The 26,435-nt window shown below is 39.5% G+C and overlaps 1 protein-coding gene across 4 annotated transcripts; it reads right to left on the bottom strand.

Moving 5' to 3' along the window:
* Positions 1-501: 501 nt before the first annotated feature.
* On the bottom strand, positions 502-17,601 carry TBX22 (T-box transcription factor 22). 4 transcript variants are annotated; one of them, XM_003269003.2, is made up of 9 exons: positions 17,467-17,601; positions 9,871-10,047; positions 9,069-9,249; positions 8,145-8,246; positions 6,529-6,703; positions 5,435-5,599; positions 4,984-5,048; positions 4,232-4,317; positions 502-1,778 (listed from the first exon to the last, which is right to left on the bottom strand). In XM_003269003.2, the coding sequence occupies exons 2-9, from the start codon at positions 10,043-10,045 to the stop codon at positions 1,165-1,167; spliced, it is 1,563 nt and encodes a 520-aa protein (XP_003269051.1). In that variant the 5' UTR covers positions 10,046-10,047; positions 17,467-17,601; the 3' UTR covers positions 502-1,164. The 4 variants fall into 4 exon arrangements, with proteins under 4 accessions (XP_003269051.1, XP_012354249.1, XP_003269052.1 ...); XM_012498795.2 differs by having other exon boundaries at positions 9,073-9,249; XM_030807063.1 differs by lacking the exon at positions 17,467-17,601 and having other exon boundaries at positions 522-1,778; positions 9,871-10,066.
* Positions 17,602-26,435: the final 8,834 nt, after the last annotated feature.

Here is a 26,435-nt window from a genome sequence, read left to right as displayed (position 1 = left end):
ATTAATATGCTCTTCTTCATATGTGTTGGAAAAATTAGAAAAATCAGTTCAGCAGTTTGCTTAGCTTGTCAAAAGTCAAGTCATTCCATTGTAATATTAAAGCACTTGGCTTAATACAGTGTCTAGAGTTACTAGCATAAAACTCAAAATCTGATTCATCTTAAAGATATACAGGCTACATATAGGTTATACCTCATAATTATTTTCAGAAATTTAGGGCCTGGTGAAGGGAAACTTTTCAACTTCATAAACTTAAATAAAAGATTGTTCTACTTTTGTCTAGTTTAATTCACTATGACTGACACACAAGAGTGGAGTTAAATCATACCAGAATAATGATATTTTCATATTTATGGATTCAAATGTATTTTCCCTCTTATAATCTTAATGTCTTTATCTTCTTAGAAAACTATAATAACATGTTTTTTTCTAATAGTGTATAAAATACCAGAGGTGTTAAAGGAATAAGGGAACAAGTTTTATCTAGGAATTATCCAAAAATAAAAGAAAATAAAAGCAAATTTATTTAGAGTGTTTTATTTTTCATTTGATCTTTGTGTTCCTTCAAGATTAAATGGTCTTCAGGCTACAAAGATAAATACAATATAATACTTGAAAGTTTGTGTCCTTATTTGTATCTTAAATTGAGATTAGTAGTTTCTTCAACAGCAAAGTATAAAGGCATAAGGCAAACAAATAATTAAATTTTCTTCTACAACTACTAGATAATTACACGAAAGTCAATCTTCATCGTTAAAACTGAAATTGCTTCACTGCTTTCATGAGAATTACATCCATCTTCTTTTTGTCATTGTCAATGTGTAAAATGCAGTTATCATGGTGAACTAGCTTCACTATAATTGAAAATCCCATCACTTAGCATCAATTTTCACTGGTGGAGTATCATCAAATAATATTTATTGCATATCTCATTTTGAAGCTCAAGGCCACTGTAATCAGAGATTCCTATAGATTGCATTTGACATTATAAACAATTCTTCGTGAGTATTATTTGATAAGGCACTTTAAATCTTTAAATGCATAACAAAGAAATATTGTATTGTAATGATGCTTTTTAAGCCCAGTAACTGTTGAAATTTCTTTGGCTACAAATAAAGAAAATATTTGTTTACATGTAATTGTTCTAGAAATGCTATTGTCTTACTAAAGGTAATGGTTAATTGCTGGATACCAATGAACATGATTACATTTGCCTTCTCCAAAAGAAACTTGACTGTCGTCATTCACTTTAAGATGGTTGGAACCATTTATCAGTCTAGATGGCATAGAGAAATTGTATCTATAAAAGTCATAGGAAGGATGAAAGGAGCAACTAAGTGCTTCTTGGGTGATGGAGTTTGGCAGAAAAATATTTCCAGGTGACTGTAATCTATATAATATTTGATTGGTAGAATTAGGTGCTTGTAGATACTGATCACTGGAGTCTTCAGATGAACCACTTTTTGAGTTGGTGACCCCCACGGAAGATAACATAGGCACTTCCATCATGAGTGGGGCTAAAGACTGAGAACTGTTGCTGGTTGCTAGTCTTTCAGGAGCCAGTAAAACAAGAGGTTGCTGTTGCCAAAAATTAGTTGGACAAATCTTATAGCATAGAGGCAGGTTGACATTGGGCAGGTATGTCTCTGGACAGGGCATTCCAAGGGAGCTTGTAGGTAAATGAAACATAGGTGAAAAGCAAGGTGGAGAAAGTAAGGAGTTCAAAGGAGAGGGGGCCCCTCCACTAGAGGTCACTGGAGATGAGCCACTGCTTCCACCTGTGAATGACAATTCAGTCAATGAATAATGAACTTGACATTTGATGTTCCTGCTATATTAGTAATCATATCCATCACTATCCCTTCTTCATCCTTAGATTAATTTTCCTTGTGAGTTCACAGTTCTTTTAGCTTCTTTGAGACAGGACCTGCTCATTCCTCGACTAAAGTTGAATATAGTATCTATACCAGGTATCGCTAATGCCTGGGCTACCCACTGGTACTGGTCTGTGGCCTGTTATGAATCAGGCCGGACAGCAGGATGTGATCAGCAGGACAGTGAGCATTACCTCACTGCCTGAGCTCTGCCTCCTTTCAGATCAGCGGTAGCATTAGATTCTCATAGGAGTGCACACTCTATTGTGAACTGTGCATGTGAGGGATCTAGGTTGAGTGCCCTTTAATGATAATCTAATGCCTGATGATCTGAGATGGAACAGTTTCATCCTGAAACCATCCCCTCCCAACCCCCACCATTCGTGGAAAAATTGTCTTTTCACAAAACTGGCCCCTGGTACCAAAAAGGTTGGGGACCACTGATCTATACTATTACCACTATTACTTTTAGCACTACTACCATGTATCATGTATTAAGCATTCATTTGCTCAAATATTGTGCTAGGCACTTGAACCACAGTTGTACAAAGAATTACAAAGAAGTCCAATTATGACTCAGAGTCAATTATATCTTACAAACACAAACTAGTTTTATTATTTTAAAACCTTAAAAAATTACTAAAATAAGTAGTTAAGATGAACAAATTGATTGGTTGTTTGGGATTATATAGATTTAATTTATAGATGGAATGTATAGATTTCATGTACATTGATTTTTTAAATTCCTCTGACCAAAGGTACACTGATTTTAAAAATTCCTCTGACCAAAGGTATATTGATTAAAAAAATTCCTCTGACCACTGATTTAAAAAATTAGTGAACATGAAAATAGTCTTGTATAAATGAAAGCAATATATTTAAAAGTCTTAGCTTTTTTTCTTATACAAAAACAATGAATGGGGCAATTTCCATACTGCGTTATATCTTAAGAGTTGGAAACAATTTTGCAAGTTAAGAAACATAGAGATGAATGTAAGTATTCATATCAATGATGTTTGCTGATCTTTTATGCTTGCCTAGCATCTACTAAAACTAGGGATAATTATAAGGTCCAGGAAACGCTAAACTCTAAACCTTATTTTTGTAAATGTCTGAATTCAAACAATTGGTTATTGGCTGGATTTGACCAAGTTCTTTTTTTAGTGTTGCTGTTTTCTTAACTATTTTGTGTATGTAGACGTATCCTAAACCTTCATCAACAAGATGGCAAATATCTTTTATAATAAAGCATTTAAAAGTTATTTAAGAAACTAGTAACTCATTTATTTGCAATTTGAGAGCATTTTGGATATGTTAAATAATTAAGAAAACTGTGTACTTTAAATTATCATTTCATGATCATCTTTAACTTTTTCTTTATTAATGCACATTTGTTTTGACTTGGATATTTTAAAAGTATGCTTTCTAGATGCTATTAGTTAAATCGACACTGTAAAATAAGTGTTTATTTTTTTCATGCAATTCCCTAAACCACATCAAGACAGCCATTCCAGTGAAATATTTCACCAAATGATTAGACTTCACTTCTTTCCTTTTCAGTTAGTTGTTATGGCATCATGTAAAACTCAACCTAACTATAATGTTGATTTTGCTTGGCAATTGTAACCTCGAATTAATGGTCAAAGACAAGCAACTTTGATGGAGTAAAGACAAAGGGTTAAAAAAAATCCATGTCATTTTCAAATAAAAATTATTCTATTTATTATTAACTATCAGAGCAAATTAAGGTATTCTTCCACCAGAAAGCCTGCATTATTTAATTATTATTATTTTGTCATGTAATATACCATCTGAGAATAAATATCTCGCAAATATTTTTAAATGCTTGTGGCAATTAAATTGTGAAGACTTAGTATTATTTTTAACATTTACTTTCCCCATGAACAGAAAAGAGGAAAATTAGAGCTAAGTGATGAATTTAATGAAAGTCACTTTAACATGTACTGAAAGGTCCTCATAAAAGATAAACTATTCATTTCAATAGTAACATATTTGCAAATCAGGCTACAAATGCACCACAGGCATATCCTAAAGAATGTGAAACAGTGAGAGGCTGAAGAATCCAGATGAAATCTGAAAATCACAGAGTGTAAGATAACTTATTAACATATGTCAATAAGTCTACAGTTACCACATTTCTACTCTCTTCCTTCATGCCAGCTTCTCTCCCTTTATGCCTCTTACCTCGTCATTCAGGCAAATGTACACCCAGTTACCTATAAGTACCCATTTTCTTGCATGTACATATCCCCTTGTGTAGTATTTGATACAAGGGTTCCGGATGTTGTTATTTAATTAATATGTAAAAATAAAACAAATGTTCCAAGTTTTCTTACTTTGTGTGTCTGTGCCAAAGGTTTTAAAATCGAGGGTGAAAGAAGGCCTCCATGGGTAGGTCTCTAAAAGCCCCTCCAATACACCCCTAAAAAAGAGAGTCAACTTTCAGCATCCCCAGAATGCAATTTCTGAAAATCATGATTTTGAGTTATTTTGCTATATCTTTCAGATGTAACTATTTTAAATATTTCTCTTTTATATAGCTAGACTTCTGAATAAAATTCAGTCAAACCTAGAATTCTAAAATAAGCAAGATCTTAATAGTGAGTAGCAAAGGAGTGGGAGGAAGTAATGTTTTCAACACAAAACATCTGGGTTCCTTTCCTACCACCTACTAATTACAAAACTTAGAGCTTTTGAGTCTCTGAGCCAGTTTTCTTATCCTTAAAACTTGTGGGGGACCAGGCGTGGTGGCTCACGCCTGTAATCCCAGCACTTTGGGAGGCTGAGGCAGGCAGATCATGAGGTCAGGAGTTCAGGACCAGCCTGACCAACGTGGTGAAACCCCGTCTCTACTAAAAATACAAAAATTAGCCAGGCCTGTTGGCGAGTGCCTGTAATCCTAGCTACTTGGGAGGCTGAGGCAGGAGAATCGCTTGAACCAGGGAGGCAGAGGTTGCAGTGAGCTGAGATCGCGCCGTTGCACTCCAGCCTGGGCAACAGAGTGAGACTCCATCTCAGAAAAAAAAAAAAAAAACTTGTGAAAATAGCTAGCTACATCAATATTAGATGTCATTGCTATGCTGCTTACCTGTTTCTTCCAGTATCTCTAAATCCTTTAGCAAAAGGATTTCTTTCTATTTTTAGTTTCGTAATCTATGGATTCAATAGAGAGAGAAAGATAAAGTCATTGCTTTCAGTAAGAACACTGTCGCCATTGCTTATAGTGGTTACAACCACCAGAAAAGATGTTGCAACACGTAATATGACAATTTAAATAAATGTAACCATATTGCAAGTCATATTTAGAATGGTTAGCTCCTATTTATAAATCATTACTTTTATAAATTACCTTCTGAAGTTGCCTTCTCCCATAAGATTTACACAATTCATTATCAAACTTGCATGGATGACAATACAATAAAACTATGATTTTTATTTAGAATTGTGGAAAATGCAATTGATTGCAGTTAGCCTCTATGCCTCTATCCCAAGGTCCCTCTGGAGCCATTTCCATTTGCCTGAGACATGACCAGCTTTACCTGTTGGTTTTGGTAAGCCGTTACGGTGGTGAACTCAGTTTCTTTAAAGGAGAATGTTTTAACCCCTTCAGTGGGCAAGGACTGAATCTGGGACAGGTCAACACTGCTGTCTTGCTCTATCACGTGCACTCGGGGTTTGTACTTATGCATGGATTGCAGAATGATCTGGAGGAGAAATGATCAGTGCTGTTAGAAAAACTGGCTTCCAGTCCCAAACCCTAGTTCCCTCTCCTGACCACCTCCACCATGTGCACACAAAAAGGCAATGATGAGGCTTAGGTAACTACTTTGTTGTGCCATTTGGCCTCCAACAGAGGCACTCTGAGCTAAAAGCATTTCCAGAGAAAGGCACCTCAGCGGCACCAGTCAGCAGTGATTCCATTTCCAGATTGGGGCATTTTCCTGCTTCAAACGTTAGCGACCATCTGGTGTAGAAGTGGCACTGGGATCTGCTAGCCTGCTACAGGTTCCCATGGCAGTAACTGATGGGCTGGGACATGGTGGGTAACCTGACATACCCTACGTCCTAATCTTGGGAGCTTCCCTCTTTCCTTTTGTAGCTGGCACAGTGCCAGACTGGGGAGGGCAGAAGCAGGGGTGCACTTAGTGAGAATGTGCAAGATCAATAGGACCTATGAGGGTAGGTTGTTGGGGAGATTTCCAGGATGCAGTCTGAGATTCCCCCACTTGTATCCTTCCATCACACCATACCATACACTGGGTGCCCATCCAACTGCGTGGACTATAGGAAGGCAATCAGAGATCACAGTGATTGCCCAGGAGGCTAAGGTGCCTGAGAACTCCCTGAATGGTTCCCTCCTACTCTCCCAGACCAGGCATTCTGGCTTAAACAGGTCTCCTTCTGTCCTCAAACTCCCTATATTCACCATCCCCAGTCGCCAGCACTCTCAGATGCCAAACAAACGTTTCAGGAGCCCTAGGTTAGCTACTTTACTTACAGTTGCAGGGCTTGGACAGTTCCTAAAAAACACAACATGTGCATCTGCAAAAAGCCTCCCTGGCCTCTCCAGGGTGACCAGTGGGCAGGAGCCTTGGCACCTCCCTCCTCGGGGTAAAGGATTGTGCTCACGTACATGGCCTTTGTCATCCATCTCATTGTTGGTGAGTTTCATGCGATCAAAGCTGATGATCTGCCGCATCCAGGTCTCTCCTGAGCAGGGTGAGTCCGGGTGAACATAGAATCTAGGAATGATGCACAAATGGTCCGCATTCCCGGCTACCATCCACTGTGAGCTGTGATACACGTACCTGAAAAAACACATGCTGTGTGTGGCATTAGGTGCAGCAGGCCAAAGCTGGGAGCTGTTGTGTTCTGTTCCTGAGGACTTCGCTCCAGATTAGCCCAGTGATCCCAAGGGCAAGTAAGGAGAAGAATCAACTTAATTTCTAACAAGCATTCAGGGGCAAAAAATAAACTGTAAATAAGCATATGTCATCAAAATGCAATGAAGTACAGGGCAAGTAAGATATCATGAGATTTCTAAGTCTGGTTTGTATTTTCTCACAGAAACCACCACAGAAATTGATCTAACAAATTTTGTCTCACAGAGACAATGGAAAAAGTCCACTAGCTTTGGGTGTGAAGAGTCTGGGAAGAAGTGGAGGGCTGACAAGGATGTCTGTCTAGCCCACTGTCCCCAGTCCTCGTGGAAGCCCTTTTGTCAATAAGGCTTCACATCAAGAAAACTCTTAGGAACACAGCCCTGCGCAGCCTCTGGCCGATTTTCACACTATTTCCAATCTCACCTTCCCAGTTTTGCTCCTATTCCCAAGCCAGCTGCAATTTGAGAAGCAAACAGCTTTTTCTGCTGTTTCCAAACTGCAGCCCCAGCAGTCCTCTGAGCTGAGCCTTCTCCTTGCTTTCAAAGCTAGCTCTGGTTTTGAGGTGGGCTGTCTCCTTGGAGGACCAGGGACCCACCTCTGGGTCAAAGGCTCACAGCCCTAGTGTAAACAGCTGTCACCTCCCAACCCCTCCAACCCTGAACTGGACCCTAAGCCCCTGAGTCAAAGTGTTGGCAAGCTGGTGTGTCTGGGGTGTATCCCAGAAGGGCTTTTAGGCTTTAGAACAATTGGGCCACTTTCAGCCTGCTGTAGGATGAGGGCTTAAATAAAGGGAAAATGATACTTGTACCCTCTAAGACCCAGACATTACTTCAGGGGAAAGGTTAAAGATGGACGAAAAGACAGGCCTAGACACAGGAACACTTGACTGACCTTGAGTGGCAAATTGCTCATCCTCTGGCCTCTTGCTGCCAAAGCAGCACAGCTCAGAGCCCAGCATGTCCCCAGAAGCCCAGGCTCCCATAGAGCCTGGGGATTTCTCCCGCAATTCCTTCAACCCGCTTCCCTTCTGACCGCCAGAGCCCACACACTCTGCAGTTTACACAACCAAAGCCAGAGCAGTGGATAGGGAGAGGCTTGGGGTACATTTGAAGCTCGAATTAGCGCCCTGAATTCACTGCATTCCAAGAGGGGATGGGGGCAGAGAGAGGAAGAAGCCTTCTCTTCTTTCACTGGGAACCCCAATTTGAATAAGAAAATTCAACTCCCAAAGCCCACAGGAGAGCAATCCCCCACCCCCACCCCCCATGCTAGAGTTTTCAAAGTCATGCTGTCGGGTTTCTGATCTGAAGGTCCAAATCCCTGGCCCTAGCCTGGGCATGGAGTACCATCCTATGGGGCCTATTACCTGTAGCGTTTGGAATCCACCGGTACCACATCGATGGCCACATAGTACTGCTTCCCTGGATCCAACCCTTTCACCTTGACCCGAACAGAGGGGAACATCCGCCTGTAAGAAAGAACATAAGGACTGACCCAAGAGCTTTTAGAAATGTTTGGAAGAGGGAGTGGTTCTGGACAAATGCTGACTCCAGTAAAAAGTGAACGGACTCACAATACCCTTCCCTTTTCGAAATAGCAAGGAATAGCATTTGCTACATGAGGAAAGATTGTTGGTTGTATACTTGACCGGACAAGTATGGAATTTCTAAGTGGGGCAGAATATTATTACCACAAGGCTTTGTTCATGTCCCTCCCCAACCATAATAAAAGGCTATAGAAGAGAAAGTATGAGAGAAAAAGCTGTGTCCCAACCTCCTTTCCAAGGGTACTTCCTGTGAGGCAGATTTGTGGAAGGCTGAAATTAGTAAGACTCACAAAATAACCAGCTGCAGTGAAGGGGCTGTCCCATGCCAAAAGGTGGCTATGGGAATGGCTCACCTCAAAATAACCTGGGCCAGGTCTGGCGGGCGCGAGGAACTGTGACATGGGATATTGTCCATGGTTATCTTAGAGGCCTTAACTGAGAGGTCTGGCCACAGTCTAAGACCAAAGTCTGATTTTTGTCTTACACTACACAGGCAGGAGACAGGGAAGTGAGTTATTGGAGTCACAGTGTACAGGAAAGGAAGAATGAGCCACTTACATGGGGCCAGGTAAGTCCGAGCCCTATCAGTTGAGGGGCTATGGCTTTCTACTGTATGTCAGGGAGTTGGGGAAAAGGGACAGAGGAGTACCAGAGCATAAAACTGGAGACTCCTCATCTTACCAGAGCGGTAAATTAAGTGCCTAATGTGTGTGACCCTTGTGAACAGCTTGGGCAGAACCGAACCTGCCCGCTTTAGTAATGATCATCTCAGTCCCGATGTCATGGAATCTCTTCCACAGTTCAGATCCTTGAAGCTCCATTTGAATATCTTTCTCTTCCAGACTTTCAGAGCTGTTGCCGTCGCCGCTGTCGCAGCCGCAGCCAGAGGAAGCAGTTGTTGAGGGCTCTGTCTTAGGTTGTTTTTCTGCTGGACACAGAAACGCGCTCAGGGTTTGAGAGAGTGTCACAGTTCACATGCCCACTTCTCGCTGGTGCCTATCTTGGAGCAGACAGGCCTTGTCCCTTCCCCAGGAACTTTGGCGACAGATTCCCCAAGCTCCGCATAACACCCTCTGTGGCCGCTTAATGGAGAGAGAGGGGCCGTGAAAGGTGCAGCACCCGCCACCTCTCCCCCGCCCACGCCCGCTTTTTTTTTTCTTTTTTTTTTTTTTTAGATTTGCCAATCCTCACTCTCCTGGAGACGTTGATAACCGAGACTGGGTGCCCTCGAGATTTGGGAACTCGCCCTGCTTCCCATCCCAGGATACAACAGCCACCCGCTGGCTCTGAGAGCTTTCCGCGAAGGTAGGAGGAGGATGTAGGAGAGACTCACTTTACAATTATGTAGGGACCCTCCCCTTTACCGCGAAGAAACTGCTGTACTCCGGGATGGATTCGGAGGCGCTGAAACTTCCCCTTCACCAGGTGGTCGAGGTGTCCCGCGGCTCCTAATGTGGCTGTCTGGCTGCGTCGGGACGCGAGCCAGGCGGAGAGATGCGGAACCAGTAAGCTCAGGCAAGGGGCTCAGGGCAATGGGAGTACTTACCAAGCGGCTCGCTCTTCCCTGCAGCGCTGCTCCTTCTCTCCTCCTCTTCCTCTCCGCCCTTTTTCTCCTGCAGCTCAGGCTGCTCCTCCTGTATTGGGTCTTGGAGTTTTCTTTTGCTGGGTCTCCCCACCAAGGCTTCCACGGAGAAGGCACGCGCCCGAGAGCTCAGAGCCATCCCTGGAGGGGGTGAAGGGATTCTTTGCAGCAAAGTTTCAACCTGAACTGGGTTAGGGAGGGAGAGGGAGACACAGGCGGAGGGCACAGAGGGTGAAGGAAGGAGGGAAAGCGGGAAAAACAAAACAAAACTAAACCCCAAACCCAAAACCCAAATCTGAAAAACAATTTCTGGATCTGTATTCAAAGAAAATAATTTTGTGTGTGTGTGTGTGTGTGTGTAATTTTTTTATATACATATATATTTTTTGTTTGAATAGACAAAATGAAAGGAGAGGAAGATCAAACTAGTGTATATGTCCTTCAAAGTCTAGTCTCCCTTCCTCCCCGTGGACATGTGCAGACCATTAGTCCTCAAATCCCTGATTCCAGGACCTGGCAGAGCAGAGATTGGCAAGTGCTGGCCTTTTAGGGAGCAGACGTGCCGCCAATGGCGGCTCAGGTTGCTCGGATTGGGAGTTACTGTTGTATCCAGTGAATACCCAGCCGGTCACTGCCTCCACTGTTTGTTTTGGAAACTATTGGAAGCATAAAAATCACAGTGAGTGACACTTCAGAGTCTAACAGGGAGGGGGGTTTTGGGGCTTGTTGGAAAAAAAGCTATAGATAGGGAGGTAGAGAGAGGAGAAAAGGGAGACGCAGGTTACGGCTTAACATTAAATTATAAAACTCAAAGACATGCCAAATAATTGCCCATGAGGGACCACTTTAAGCAGATCCAGAGAGATGTATCAGGGTCTTTTGCTCTCCAGTGAAGGCACTGGGAAACAGAAAGGAGTACAAGCTTTTGGGGCCAGTTGGCTCTGCAGTTGGAGTCTCAAACTAGGTGAGCAGCAGTTGTGCCAGTTTATCCTCTCTCTTCTGTTAGTGAGGTGAGGGCAGGCAGGAGTCTCTCACATGCCACTGTCAAGCATCAGAGAAAACTTGGATCTTCAAGCCCTGCCTCTGCTGGAGCCCAATATTCCTATACATAGCCTTTGTTTTTTCTCACAGGACTTAATCAGCAAACACAGTCTAAAAACTCCAGGTCCACCAGCAGGGCAACAAAACGGCCTTTGCTCCCAAAAATGTGCACAACTCAAAATGTTCAGATTAAGTAATTGATTCCAGTGTCTCCTGGAATATATTCTTGGGCTGGATTTTACTTTTCCTTAAAATGAATATACAAGTTTCTTTTTTTTCAGGAAGAGACTTGTCTACGACGTCCAAAGAGCATGTTTATGTGTGCAGATATGAGATGTCTGCCTGTGTGCATATGATTTGGTCACCTAGTTTTCATCAGAAATAAGAAATCAAGTGCCCCTGGATTCTTTTGCAGGTTGCATCTTAACTAATGGCATTTGCATTTTTCCAGAAAAATTATATTATTCTCCTCTGACACATTTGTAAAAAGGGCATGTAAAGCTGATCCAAGTTCATTTAAAATAAGATGCAACTTGAAATAACTTATAATATGCCAATACTGGAATCTGAGAGTAAAAGACCTGTGTGTCCTTTTAATTTCAGCTACTTAGGTACAAATGTGCCCTGCCACTGTGATGGCAGTGGTAGTGGTGGTGGTAGGGGGATATTCAGCCATAGGAAGGAGATCTTCAGGCAACTGGGTATGACTTTAAACACTCTAAAAATCTCAGTATGACAAAGAGTTAGTTACAGCTTGAATGCTGCTGAAGGGTTTGCCTCAATCATTATTTAGCCACTGCTCACCATGCAGAATTGAGAAAGACACTGTCCCTATCCTAGACAGGCAAAGTGAACTTCACAGGGCAAGGCCAATTTCGTGTAAGGAACTTGGGCTGGAAAACAGCCACATCTGCATGTGATCTTTGCCACATTTCTTAGGAGCATTTGTTTCTTTTTGCACCCATTACAGTGGGGGAGAGTGTTTGTTCATTTCCTCTTACTCAGAAGATCGATCTATCTATCTATCATCTATCTATCTATCTATCTATCTATCTATCTATCTATCTATCTATCTTCTATCTATCTATCATCTATCTATCTATCATCTATCTATCTATCTCTATCATCTATCTATCTACATCTACCTATCTTTTATTTATTGCATGCTCTTAGCTAAAATACACAACTAAAAAACAGAAAAGTTGAATTTATTTGTTAATTTTAGAATGCAATTTACCATGTAATATTTGTGTTAGTATCTCCTAATACAGGAGTTTTCTTGCCTTTAACCTTAGCTCAATTTATTGTTAAAAGGCAGGACATTACCTTGTATAGAAAGGGATGACTTTGCTTGGTATCTTTTTTTAAATAGATTTTTGTAAAAATAAGGCAAAAGATGTTTGTTGCAATGTCTGTGCTAGTATTTTAGACTACCTAACATATGATGTGATATTTTGAAATCAAGAAAATTGCATATCTTGGGTGTAAGTTTCTTTCTTAGAAGAAACTTCTTTCTTAATATTTATTACATGCATGTAATTTAGTCATCCAGAATTTTTTTATTTTTGTAATCTGAACTTTTTCCATTCCCATTTCTGTATATATCTGTTGACATCACTGGGAGATATGTAGCTTAGCTCTCCCTTGTATGTTCTAGACTAAAATATAGTTAATTCCTGTTAACTTGTATCTGAGGGAGAAAATATTGCATTATCTCATAACTGGCTTTGCAGTCTGGTCAGCTGCTGAAGCACTGGGCTGTCAAGTATTGGGGTCCTGAGGCGCATATACTAATGCCAGCAATTCGTTCTCCGCACCTGGCAGTCTCTTTGGGGCATCTCTATATTTCATCCATGAGCACCCATAAACCTTTATAAGAGACTTTTCAACAATGGAGGGGCAGCGAAACATGTGGAGGTTTCTGAGACCCACAGGTGCCCACAATAGAAAGAAGAATATGTTTTTTAAGTTTGATAATAGGAAAATCCTTACAGTAAAATGTTGGTTTTGAATTGCCCACTCCCCATGATTAAGATATTTTGGCATAGTTCCAAGCTTGTAGAACATGAATCTGAAACAAGCTACTCATGGCCTTTTTTTTTGCCATTACTTGGGAAAGACCTCCTTAGAATGAACACTCTAATGAACACTTTAATGAAAGCAGATTCAGGAAATGTAATCAGCTTCCCCACAACATCATTTGAGTACCTGAATTCAACTTTGCCTGCACTAGCTAAGTGACATGAGGAAATAAATTATCTTTGTTTGCTTTAGTGAGCTTCAGCTGGGTTTCCATTACTTGTGGACAAAAGAATCTTGACAAATACACTCATCTTGATAAAAATTTGGAAGATCACTTTCTTCTTCTAGTTTTCTTTCTTCCTACCTCTTCTCCTTTTTCAATACTACTGGTTATGAGAATAGGAAAATTATATGCTATTGACTAAATTTTACTTTCTACACGAATTCTTCAGGCTATGATAATAAATAGGAATAAGGCTCAAGCAGTACAGCATGTAAGAAGACAGACTTTAGATTCAGACTGACCTGATTCAAATTCTGACTCTACTTTCTATCTGAATGACCTTACACAAGTCTTTTTTTTGCATTCAGTTCTTTGTTTTAACCATTTAAAGCTATCATTTCTAACACTTTTATCATAGAGTATGTTTCTGTAAGTGTGTTTATATATCTGAGAGTTTAGTAAAAAGAGAAGAAAACGTGCAAACCACTTAGGACAAGGCCTGGAACATAGTAAGCACTCACAGATGTTTTCAAAATTAAAGAGATGATGGGAGTTAATTTCAAGAATGTGCTAATCTTTCTATCAACTATACAGCTGTGAATTCTTTGAGACGAAACACTTGAAGGGGAAAACTTTGGGATCAACATTGGAACCCCCAACTTTTGGTTAATTCCTAAAGCAGATTCAAAAGGTTGAAAGTCTTTAGGGAAGCCACCTTTTTTTAAGAAATTCAAATACTATTTTAATAAATAAAATTAGTGAATTAAACCAAAAGATTGCATTTGAATTTCAAGAATCCATAGGAAACATGTCTTCTAGAATACATGACCTGTTTTTATCAATTTCATCCTTGGAAATATATCTTTGGTATTTACCAATGCAATGTAAGTGTATGTTCTTATATGATTAGATAAAATGTGTTAATGACAAGGCCCTAACTCATAGCTGTGTTCTCACTTCAGGAAATTGAGGGATGTGGCCTAATTAATATTAAAGTAATTCTCACACTGAATCCCTCAACTTCTGATTAGCTTAATTCAATATAATCTCTCAAGAAGACTGTGCTTTTATTCATCTAGTCATTGAGTGATGCATGTCAAACTTTGTTACTCTTGCTCCTCGGTAGAGTAGGGGAAGAAAAAGTAGAAATACAAATTCTTATCTGTGTTCACTGTGTTCTTCTCATGGGGAGGATTGGAAGCGAAATGCTTATGCTTGCAAAAACTTTAGCTACAGGAAAACGTATTCTGTTGAATTTAATCATGTGTTCATACTGCTATCAAATGGTGAAGGCCTTCCTATGATAATAATTACAACATTAGGCTTCAGTTCATTGTATTTCTCATTCTAACTGAAATATATCAAAGGCAAACAACTACTTTTTCTTATTTCTTCACTGAATTAATAACTTAAGGTCGATAGAATTTTTAAACATTTCCTAGGAAATTTGCCCCCAGAATTATGGGGACAATTTTGTACATGGCTAATTTTGAGCAGGATAAATGAATAAACGAAAAAGAAAAAATCTTTTTGAAAGTCCAAATGTAATTCTACCCTATAGTGATTCTAGTAATTGCCAGAAGAGGCATTGTATGGTCACCTTTCAGCTGCCTTTGACTTCCTAGGGCAGTGAAAATAATAAATAATTGTAAATGCATCCTGTCTCTTTTAGTCCTCAAACACTCTCCATTAAAACATTGAGCTTAAGGCAAGGTATATGGGCTCACACTTGTAATTTCAGTGCTTTGGGAGGCTAAGGGAAAAGGATAGCTTGAGTCCAGGAGTTGGAGATCATCCTGGGCAACATAGCAAGATCCTGTCTCTACAAAACATAATGAGCAAAATTAAAGAAAACACACACACACTCACACACACAAAAAAAACAACAACACCAAACTAGTGTCAAACCCACTCCTTCTTATGTTACCTCTCTGGTGCTCCATTGGCACTTGCACAGTCATATATTAACTGAAGGCTCAGTCAGGATTGCTGGACATAATATTTTTTCATGGGTAGAGTTTGTGGTATGTGAATTTTTAGGTTAGGTCATTTTAACTTAGGTATTATGCCTTATACATTTCTTTTACCTACTCCAACCCCATCTTTCCTCTTTCCTTTTCTCTGTGGTTTTTTTCATGCTTTTTTTTTTTTTTTTTTTTTTGAGACAGAATCTCACTTTGTTGCCTAGGCTGGAGTGCAATGGCACAATCTCGGCTCACTGCAACCTCTGCCTCCCAACTTCAGGTGATTCTCCTGCCTCAGCCTCCTGAGTAGCTGGGATTACAGGCGTGTTCCACCATGCTCAACTAATTTTTGTATTTTTAGTAGAGATGGGCTTTCTCCATGTCGGCCAGGCTGGTCTTGAACTCCTGACCTCAGGTCATCTGCCTGCCTCAGCCTCCCAAAGTGCTGGGATTACAGGCTTGAGCCACCACGCCTGGCCTCATGCTGCCTTTTTAAAACTGAGGATGAGAGTCATAGTTACCTCCAAATATGCTATATGCATCAGCCTCAAAGAAAGTGGGCTAGGATTTGAAAAATGACTGCAGGTGCCAGTTTGATATTTTAAAATAAATAATTCAGACATATAGCAAAATATCACTGACTCAGATCACTTGAATGGAGATATGCCAAGTTTATTGCATCAATGAATTATTGAAAAAAATACTGTTTATGAAGAATTATTTTATCTTCCTAATACCAGAAAAATGCTTGCTTTACACCCTCTTCCCCTACACACGCTTTCTCACCAAATGACTCCATGCAGTCCTCAGATCAGTGAGTCATCATCTGGCTCTGCCTAATTTGGGCAGCCAAGAGCCCAGCAGAAGCAGATCCTTCTGTTAAGAAAGAAATCATCCTGAACTCCATTGGGCCCACCAAATCTCATGCTAATCTTTTCACTATTTACTTACTCCTGGATATTTACAATATATTTTCCTCTTCTTAACTTGGCACCCTACCTCATCATTCCTAGGGCATGTGAATAAGGCGCTAAAGGCTTCTTTCCATATTCTCATAATTATCTGTATTTAACCAGGGCTTTTCAATACCTAACAACCACAGATGTACTGACAGTCAAAAATATTTGGTAGTAGGCCGAGGGATTTTCCCTAAGTCTATCAAAACACCAAATATAGGCAAGCACCTATAATGCTTGTGCTTGAAGCCAATCTATGCCTTCTTTCACACACTGTCTTCCTTCCCAGGGTCCCCACATTAACATTACTAGACAAAAAACTGCTCCTTCATGAAGTAAATGTTTGTAGTTAGTAAACCCTGATCAATGCTCCAAGGGGCAAAAGGGAAGGTTTTAATAATTAAGAAATAAAGATAAATTTAAAAAAATACAAAAGAGACATCACAGAAAACAATAAGGTCTTCATGGGGCAAAGTCTGCTGAACTGAAGCAAAGCAACCATACCACCCTACAGCAAACTCCTTGACATGCCTTTTATGGCCAGGTGCTTTCTGTAGTCTCCTTCTCTAGTTTGAAGGCATGTGTGTATGTGTGGTATGTGTGCTTGTGTGTTTGTGCTACAATGCAGTATATGAACTCAAGCTCTGGTAAGAAAAATCAGGAATAAGTAAAATAAAACAATGTTTTTTGGCACACTTTGATGTTCCCTCTCTCACCCCAATGCCCATGCTTTGGGACTTCAGACCTCCTCCTGAAATCAAATGAGTGCAAAGAGGATCAAATAATCCTTCTGCCTCTGTGATCTAGAGCTCCTTGGGGAAGAGCCTTGGTAGAAAGTACCACTGCTTAGAGCCCTTGGCTAGGGCCACTTTTCGGTGTTAGACACCTGCCACTCAGCTCAGTGACTTCGACATTGGCTTCAGTCCTCACCTTCCGGGAGGCACTCCCGTCCCTTCCCCTTGCTCCCTAGCTCCCTAAACAAGATCTGTGAGCCCTAATGCATAGTATCCTGGGCCTGGGAGCCTTCTGGCAGCATTGATGCCTAGGAGAGGGACTATTGCTGGCTTCTTTGGGTATTACAGCAAACTCTTAACAGACTGGACAAGTCTAGCCTTCATTAATTTTAAAGAGCACTAACATTCTACTTCCAGTCTCCTGAGAAGTAGTGATTGCAAGATCTGTGTCACAAAACCCCCAGTTGATGAAAGATGAAACTGACAATTATCAGTTGGACTTTCCTAATGTTAGGGACTTGGTTAGTGATAGTTAACAGGAGAGGCAGAGAGTGAGGAGAATCCCTGTACCGATGTCCCACTAAAACCCATAACATGGTCAGTAAGGCAGAGGTATTTACCTGGAAGGCAAGAAGCAGTGTGTTGCTGTGTCAAGAGGCCAGGCCAGCCCAGTGGTTCTGAAGGCAAGTCTCAGTCAGAGCTCATTCACTCTGCAAATGCCTGCAGCAGCTCTTCTCAAGAGCCCAGAGAAGAGTGGCCTAGAGCCAGAGCACAAGAGAACATGGTGTTCTGGCCCTCAGCTGTGGGAGAGGCACTTGCTACTTCCGGGGTTGGACTCCAGCAACTTCTCCCACAGAAGACCTGCTTTTACTCAAGGTTGGCCATGAAGTCACAATGACAGTCTGTGATTTCAGCTTTCAGAGCCTCAAGGCTGCAGACACCCTGCATCCTACCTCAGCCACCAGGTTGCAACCATACCTGGCTGCATCCTGCTCTGAGCTACAGGCTAATGCACTTGGGAAAAAATGCCTTTGAACCAGGAGTGGATTGACTTTACAAGTCTAGTCAGCTCATTTCCATGCCCAGCAGGAGCACGTGCAGTTGGAAAACACTGTTCAATCCTCAATCAATAACAGCAGCTCAGAAGCTCCACCCAAGGGGTTCAGCTCTGGAGCCATCCACTAAGGGACCCATTCAGCCTCAGGCAGTGATTCCCAGGCAGTGTAGAGACTCTCAGTGGCCAGGATCCCCCTCTCAGTTCGCAAGCGCCACATAAACAAAACTTTACACCTCCCAAAGGAAAGATCCAACACACACACATACACACACACACAATTTAATGCACAGCGAATCCCAGAAATGCCTTAGTTGACACATTTTTCTGCTGCAAAATAGAACATGTTTGATTTTTACTTGTTGGTTTATTTCTCCAGGGCAGCTCAGAGAGAATCGAAAAGGGCTTAAGGTCCCAAGCCAGAAGACTTTACTAGCAGTAAGTGATCCATAGGCACTTGAAAAATCAATGCTCATTTTATCCTCTAGTGAAGAGGCTCTCAGAGAAGAGAAGACAGATTCTGGATTAGTGCGGTTTAATTGGACGAATTCTATAGCTTTTAAATTTATTTTCTCCATTGCAGAGAGCACCATACCTTTCAACTAATGCAAGAAACCCCAGCTACCTCACATTGGGCTACCACACCACAGTGCCATGGATAACTAGGAAGGACCCAGGGGATTTCCCAAATAAAATCCCTGAAGCAGATAATGCCTGTTATAACCCTGCCTGAAAAACCAGAGGCCAAGGAGGACCACGCATTTCTTATCAATACTGAATGCCAAATAGTGAGGGTGATATTTCTGATGGGTTTATAAATGCATTTCGGTGTTCCTGAGATTTGCAGCTCACAGTCAACCACACAAAAACTCAAGGGTTTATTTTTTAATTTTTTAGTTTATTTGACTATTTCATGTGAAAGTTTTAAATGTCTGAAGAGGACTACAGTCTCTCTAAAGTATTTTTCCTGGCAAATATTTTCCCTTCTCTCAAGAAAAGTAAAATAGTGATTGTATTTTATTTTATTTTAGACTTTCCCCTTTAATTTATCTTGATTTTTAAGTTAAAAAGTGTCACGGTAGTAAGTTTCAGCCATTTTTGAAGATAACTCAGAGACAGGATTTTCCAGGAATCCTTCTACACCCCCTGAAAGAAGAATGTGTTTGTGCCTTCGCGCTCCTGTGTGTTTAGGGAGAGAAGGTTGCAAATAAGAACAGCATGTGAGCCCATCCATAGAACTATGTGCATTTTGAAACACGACAAATCTGTTTCTGTTCCTTGTTTAATGTCGGGAAATGTGTTTCCTGTTGTAATTGGGGCTATTCACTTTTGGTGATATTTAAAACGGGCCCAACAGAGTCAAGCTGATGTTTGGTTAACCACGAATGAAATGGCTTTTGATCAGGCAGGCAATTACTAACCAAATCTGGTAACTTCCCAAGCAAAACAAAGGAATTTGTTAACTAGTTTTCTTCTACAGTAATGCGCAAGACAATTATTTATGAATGAAAGAGAGTTTTCCGTGCTGGTGAGCAATAGGCAGTGAGGAGTGAGCCAGCAGGACTAGACTCTCATCACAAAACATCATTTACAAACTCAGGGCGGGAGTGCCCTTTTTATGTCACTGAGTGTGTATATGCAGGAAGGAGGCTAAGTGCAAGTGCCAGCATAATCCTGAGGTGGCAAGGTCTCCGCCTGCTGTAGCAGAAGAGGCTTGTGGCTACGTCATAAATAATCCTATCCAGGCAACTCAGGAAACAGTGTCTTTCTTCCCATCTCCACTCCCCTCTGTGAGCTCTGTAGTGCTCCCTTTCAGGGCCATGACAGCCGGGGGAAACTTCACTTCTGGCCTTTGGGGTGAGGGCTTTTGAGAGACCAGGCTCTGACGCTCCACAGAATCAGGTAGTTAGCCAGGGACAAGTGTTGCCAAAAACTCAATTCAACATGATTACATGTGAAGGGCTAGATGTATACTGCCTGGGTAGATGCAGCAGTGCGGTCTGCTGGGGGCAAATTTTGGCATTCCAAAGAGGCTCATCTTTTCTCATGACCTTAGCAGGTGCACTCAATTCCTGGTGGCTCCTACAAAGTAGTACCCAAAGAAGCAGCCCAGTAGAAGAGAACAAGGGCTTGGCTTCTCAAGATTCAGGAGATTTTGACAGAGTTCTGGGGCGATACCACTCACAGGTGTGAGGCCTCCAACAATAACCACTACCTCTTTCTTTCTTTCTTTTTCTTTCTTTCTTTCTTTCCTTCTTTCTTTCTTTTCTTCTTTCTTCTTTCTTTTTCTTTTTTTTAAGCTTGCTCTCTTGCTACATGTTAACTCTTAATCCTCATGTTGCTACATGTTAACTCTTAAACCTCACAGCAGCAACAACAACAAATCAGGTAGGTAACTTAATTCTCCCATTATCCGCCTCAAGTAATCGAGATTTAAGAGAGTACATTAATGGTGGAGCTAGCTGCCAATCTCCAGGGCTGTGGTAACTCTACAAGACCACTGCTCAGGGATCAGCAAGTAAGGAATTTTAAACCGTCTGCCATCATTCCAATAGCCTGCTCCTGCCCCAAGTCCCTGCGGTGATTATCAGAGGGCCCAGGGGCAAAAACTCGACTGCAGCTTCTTGCAGCCAGCATAAGCTATCCTGTTTTGCATATTCCTTTTTCTCCTTGGTGCTGCTCCTGGAGCAAACCAGAACTTCCCAGCAGTTCGCGGAGCGGGCTCCTTCTGGGCAGAGCCAGATACCTAGCTTTCTTCCAGCCAAGCGTACCTCACAGGTCCTTTGCTGTGAATCTTGACTTAGTAATTTAGGTCGCGAATGGCTGCTCTGGGCGCCAAGATGTGCTCAAAAGTGTGGGGTGAGGTTGCTGCACTCATCAGGGACTCCAAAAACCTTTTCCTGTGATAGTAAAGCTCTGCCTGGGCCAAACAGGCCGTTTTACAAACACTTTAGAAAGTCAAAGCACAAGTGCCATTTTCGGGTGCTCCTCTGAATCCCTATTACCCAGTTATATCATCCAACCTGTGATTCAGCTTCCCACTATCTTCCTGGACCAGCATGACCTTTGAAAGACCATGATCCATGGCGCCATCAATTTATTAAAAACACTATTTTGTGAGAAGCCAAGAAGTTTCAGATGTTATTCCCCTTGCAGGAATGTAACAAAATGCCACTCATATTTTTAAATTGGGAGAGTTTAGGTGGTTTATTTTTTGCCATCCATAGAAAAAATAATATTGGACATGATTAATGGATAATTATTGGCTAGAATTTCAGACAGCATTCTCTCTCTTACTTAACATAATTGCTTGACTGTGTCCAGATTTGCCAGTTACCTCTATTTAAAAAAATACAAGTGGCCAACTCCGGGGCAATTAGCACATCATCACCTAGGGAGCCCAATGAGATAACTTTGGATATTAACTTGCAAACAATTATTAATTTAATGAATTTACACATATATGTTAGCCTAAGAATAATCTATTGAACCAGTTACAACAATTATACTTTGATGAAATTTAGGCTTTATTCTCTAGAAAATCTTAAATACAACCCTGTATTCAAATTTTCAATTACAACTTTTAACACAATGATGCAAGTGTGTATTTCACATTGGTGAACTTATTTTAATATTTTAAAGCCATGTCTATTTAATGAAAACCATGCATTGAAAAATGACTGATTTCTTGCTTAGGGTCATCACAACAACTGAAGTAGATTGAACAGCACATCTAATTGACTGAGCAAAGTTTGGTCGTAAGGATTATTGCCACAAAATGAACTTATCAAAAGAAAAAAATAAATTAGACCTTGTTACTCAAGTGAAGGAACCTTTAATGGGACAAATTGGGGAAAGGTGGGGATAGAAAATTCAGAAACCTTTAAAATGGAGAATAGGTTTAAGTATACGAAAGTTAGCCATACTTCAAAAGAGAAAGAAATAAAAGGCATCCCAACAGGGAGAGGAAGTCAAACTATATGCAGACAATATGATTCTGTACCTAGAAAACCTCATGGTCTTGGCCCAAAAGTTCCTTGATCTGATAAACGAATTCAGCAAAGTTTCAGGACACAAAATAAATGTACAAAAATCAGTAGCACTTTTATACACTGACAACATCCAAGCTGAGAGCTGAATCAAGAATGCAATCACATTTCCAGTATCCACAAAAAGAATAAAATACCTAGGAATACAGCTAACCAGGGATGTCAAATATCTCTACAACAAGAGTTACATAACACCTTTCAAAGAAATCAGAGTTGACGCAAAATAGGAAGGATCAATATTGTTAAAATGGCCATACTTCCCAAAGCAATCTACAGATTCAATTCTATTCCTGTCAAACTACGTATGACATTCTTCACATAATTAGGGGAAAATAAAACTATTTTAAAAGTCATATGGAACCAAAACAGCTTTAATGGCCAAGGCAATCGAACAAAGGCCATGAACAAAGAACAAAAGAACAAAGATGGAAGCATCATGTTACCCAACTTCAACCTATAATACAAGGCTGTAGTAAACAAGCAGCATGGTATTGCTACAAAAACAGACACATAGACCAATGTAACAGAATCGAGAGCCCGGAAATAATGCCACACACTTAAAACCATCTGATCTTTGACAATGCCCACAAAAACAAGCAATGAGGAAAGAACTCCCTATTTAATAAATGCCATATGCAGAAGATTGAAACTGGACACCTTCCTTACACCATATGCAAAAATCAACTCAAGGTGAATTAAAGACTTAAATGTAGAAACTAAAACTATAAAAACCTGGGGAGATAACCTAAGAAATACCATTCTGGACATAAGACCTGGCAAAGATTTCATTATGAAGATGCCAAAAGCAATTGCAACAATAACAAAACTTGACAAGTGGGACCTAATTAAACTAACGAGCTCCTGTGCAACAAAAGTAAATATCAACAGAGTAAACAGATAACCTACAGAACAGGAGAATATATTCACAAACTATGCATCTGACAAAGGTCTAATATCCAGAATCTATAAGGAACTTAAATGAATCAACAAAGAAAAGACAAACCACACCATTAAAAAGTGGGCAAAGGACATGAACAACCACTTTTCAAAAGAAGACATAAACGCAGTTAACAAACATATAAAAAATGCTCAACATCACTAATCATTAGAGGAATACAAATCAAAACGACAATGAGATAACATCTCACACCAGTAGGAATGCTTATTATCAAAAAGTCAAAAAATAACAGATGCTGGCAAGGCTGTGGAAAGAAGGGAATGCTTATACACTACTTGTGGGAATGTAAATTAGTTCTGCCACTGTGGATAGTAGTGTGGTGATTTCTCAAAGAACTCAAAATACAATTACCATTCAACCCAGCAATCTCATTATTGAGTGTATATCCAAAGGAATATAAACTGTTCTACTATAAAGGCACATGCATGCATATGTTCATCACAGCACTATTTGCAATACCAAAGACATGGAATCAACCTGAATGCCCATCAACAGTAGACTAGATAAAGAAAATATGATACATATACACCACAGAATACTATGCAGCCATAAAAAGGAATGAGATCATGTCTTTTGCAGCAACATGAGTGGAGCTGGAGGTCATTATCCTAAGTGAACTAATGCAGGGACAGAAAAACCAAACACAGCATGTTCCCAATTATAAGTGGGAGCTACACAGTGAGTTCACATGGACACAAAGAAGGGAATAACAGACGTCAGGACCTATCAGAGAATGGAGGATGAGCAGAAGGAGATTATTGAAAAACTACCTATCGAATATTTTGATTATTACCTGCGTGATGAAATCATCTATACACCAACCCCTGTGACATGCAATTTACTTATATAACAAATCTCCACATGTACCCCTGAACCTGAGAAAAGATTTAAAAAGTCATATTTCAAAAGGCTTATTAAAGTGCATGTAGTGATCTCTGATTAAAGTATAAAGACTTTCTTAGATAACAGGAGGTATTTGATGACAATGTTAATTATACTATTACTAAATAATCTTGCTGTACACTTTTTTTGGTGCCTGATTTGTTAATAGTTATTTGTAATTGCTAGAAACTGAAAACAACCCACTGTCCTTCAACAGGTAAGTGATTAAACAAATTGTGTACATATGTACCACAATAAAAAGGAATAAACTATTGACACACACTACAACCAGATGAATCTCCAGTTTATCTTCTTCTAATTCTTAGTTTCCTATTGTTTGGTGAGTTGCTGTAGTTTCATTGTAATTATTTACATGGCTTTATTTTTGTAATTGTTTTCAGCATGAAAATAAAACAAGTGAGGAAGTTTTTAATTATATAATTGAAATGTCCGTCTTTATTTCTAAATTAATGAGATTCTCCCTCCCCAATGATAAAATTAAATCACATATAGTAAATGTGGCTGTCATTATAGTGGCATTAAATTACAAATTTAATAGTAGGAAAATCTATGAAATTTTCTATATTTTATTTATAAATTGATTTTTCTCTTTTTATTGGTACTGATAGAACCCAGCTGAGATAACTTTATCTCTAATCAGATGACATATTATTTTAAAGCATATCAAATAGTGTTTTATTTCTTTATTACAACATGTTTCAAAAACTCAGAAAAAGATAAAACAAATCATTTTAATTTTCTATGATGAAAAATGAACAGAAAAAGACAATTGGTATAATATAATCAGAAACTTTTAAAGTGGATGTAGCTTTATATGGTATGTTGGATGACATTTTCTGTTGAATTGGGGAAATGTTTATTTGTTATAGATTGACTCAGATCATTATCACATTTTGTGATCTTACTGAATTCCAATAAATTACTTTTAGGTTATGTGGTACTCTCTGGCCAGTAAGCAAAAGAAATAAAGCCCAATATTAAATAAGTGTATTAGAAACTGATTTAGGTGCCTTTAAAGGAAACATTTTCATACTTGTGAATGTAAGCAATATTCTCATTACATATTAATTTTTCAAAAGCTCAAAGATTATTTCCAAACTAGAGACTACAGCATAACTAAACTCAGCTGAAAGGCAATTGAATTTTTTTGTGGTTCTACTAACTGTTTCATTCTTGCAATAACAAAAAACTGGTGTCTTGCTTTCAGGTAATAGGTCATTTTGAAACATCACCTGTATTTAATTTGGTAACTGATATTGTTATCTTTTATGTTTTCATCTGATTATCTTTTGGCTTTCTTCAGCGTTATAGTTATGAATTTGATGCTAACAGATTTTCTATTATAAAATGTATTGTCATTAACCCAATCCATATTTGAATATTTATAAGATAGAACACAAAATTGGCAAACATCTGACAAAATTATCTTTTTGCCTTACTGTGTCATTATATTTTTATACTTTCTATACTTAATTATAAAAAAGAATAATGGTTTTCTTTAGAAGTCTTCCAGTGAGTAAAGCATAGAAGTGACATTAAAGTCTAGTAGTTAAGAGAACCAGATGCAGAGTCAGAGAGACCTAGGTCACAGTTTTGAATCTGCCACTTATTACCTGATAACCTTGAATGAATTACTCAGCTTTTCAGAACCTCAGTTTTTTCATCTATAAAATGTGGATAAGAGCAACACTTATCTCATAGGTTTTCTCTAAGAATGAGATAATTCATGGCCAGCGTCTTGCTAACTTTCACTGAACACTCATTAGCAATAACAACAACAGTGCTCATTGACTTACATCCAATATTTTCAAGAAAATTTCTGATGTGAAACCACTTCAAATAATTAAAACTTTTTCAAATTCAAGTTTATATTTTTTACAGCTATTATCTAATAGTGTAATCTCACCTTGGTTAAAAATTAAAGTGAAATACTTTAATTTCTGATACTTCTATACTTTGATTAGAAATGAGAGCTAAAATCAGGCAGTATAATTAAAAAACCCGGAATCATGCACTTTGCTTTCCTTTCCCATACATTTAAAAAACTTATTTTGGAATAATTTTAGATGTACAAGCAGTTGGAAGAAATAATAAAAAGATCCTGTGTACTCTTTACCCAGTTTCCCCCATGGTATCATCTTGCAAAAGCATGTGCAATAGCACAATCAAGATACTGACGTTAATATGAACCAAAAATTTTGTTCTGCTTTCACCAGTTTTACATATATTCATTTGTATGTGCATGCCCATGTATATATTTAGTTCTATGCAGTTTTATCACACGTGTAGATTTTTGTGTTCACCACCACAGTCAAGATACAGAACAGTTCAATCACCATGAAGATTCCTTATGCGTCCTTTTTATAACTATACTCACCTCCCTCCCATCCCACCTCCATAAATGAAATTTACAGAATATAACCTTTGAGATTGGATTTTTTATTCAGCATATTTCCCTGGAGATTTATCTAGTTTTGATGTGTATCAACAGCTTATTCTTTTTTGTACACCTTTTGCTTAATCACGTACGTGTTGAAGGACACTGGGTTTTTTTCAGGTTCTGGCAATCACAAATAACTATTATGAACATTCATGTACAAGTTTTTAAAAACTGCTCCTCTCCAT

The sequence above is a fragment of the Nomascus leucogenys genome, chromosome X, assembly GCF_006542625.1.
Source record: "Nomascus leucogenys isolate Asia chromosome X, Asia_NLE_v1, whole genome shotgun sequence".
Taxonomy (NCBI): domain Eukaryota; kingdom Metazoa; phylum Chordata; class Mammalia; order Primates; family Hylobatidae; genus Nomascus; species Nomascus leucogenys.
The sequence above is the reverse complement of the archived record's forward strand: the minus strand, read 5'-3'. Positions and strand labels throughout refer to the sequence as shown.

Bases quoted from the DNA above. Each gene is read 5' to 3' on its own strand.
- TBX22 (XM_003269003.2), bottom strand. From the start codon at position 10,045: ATGGCTCTGAGCTCTCGGGCGCGTGCCTTCTCCGTGGAAGCCTTGGTG. The intron at 6,704-8,144 runs GTAATAGGCCCC...GTGTTTTTTCAG, and splicing joins GTGGATTCCAAACGCTACAG to GTACGTGTATCACAGCTCAC. The intron at 1,779-4,231 runs GTAAGAAAACTT...TGTCATTCACAG, and splicing joins CTTTGGCACAGACACACAAA to GTGGAAGCAGTGGCTCATCT.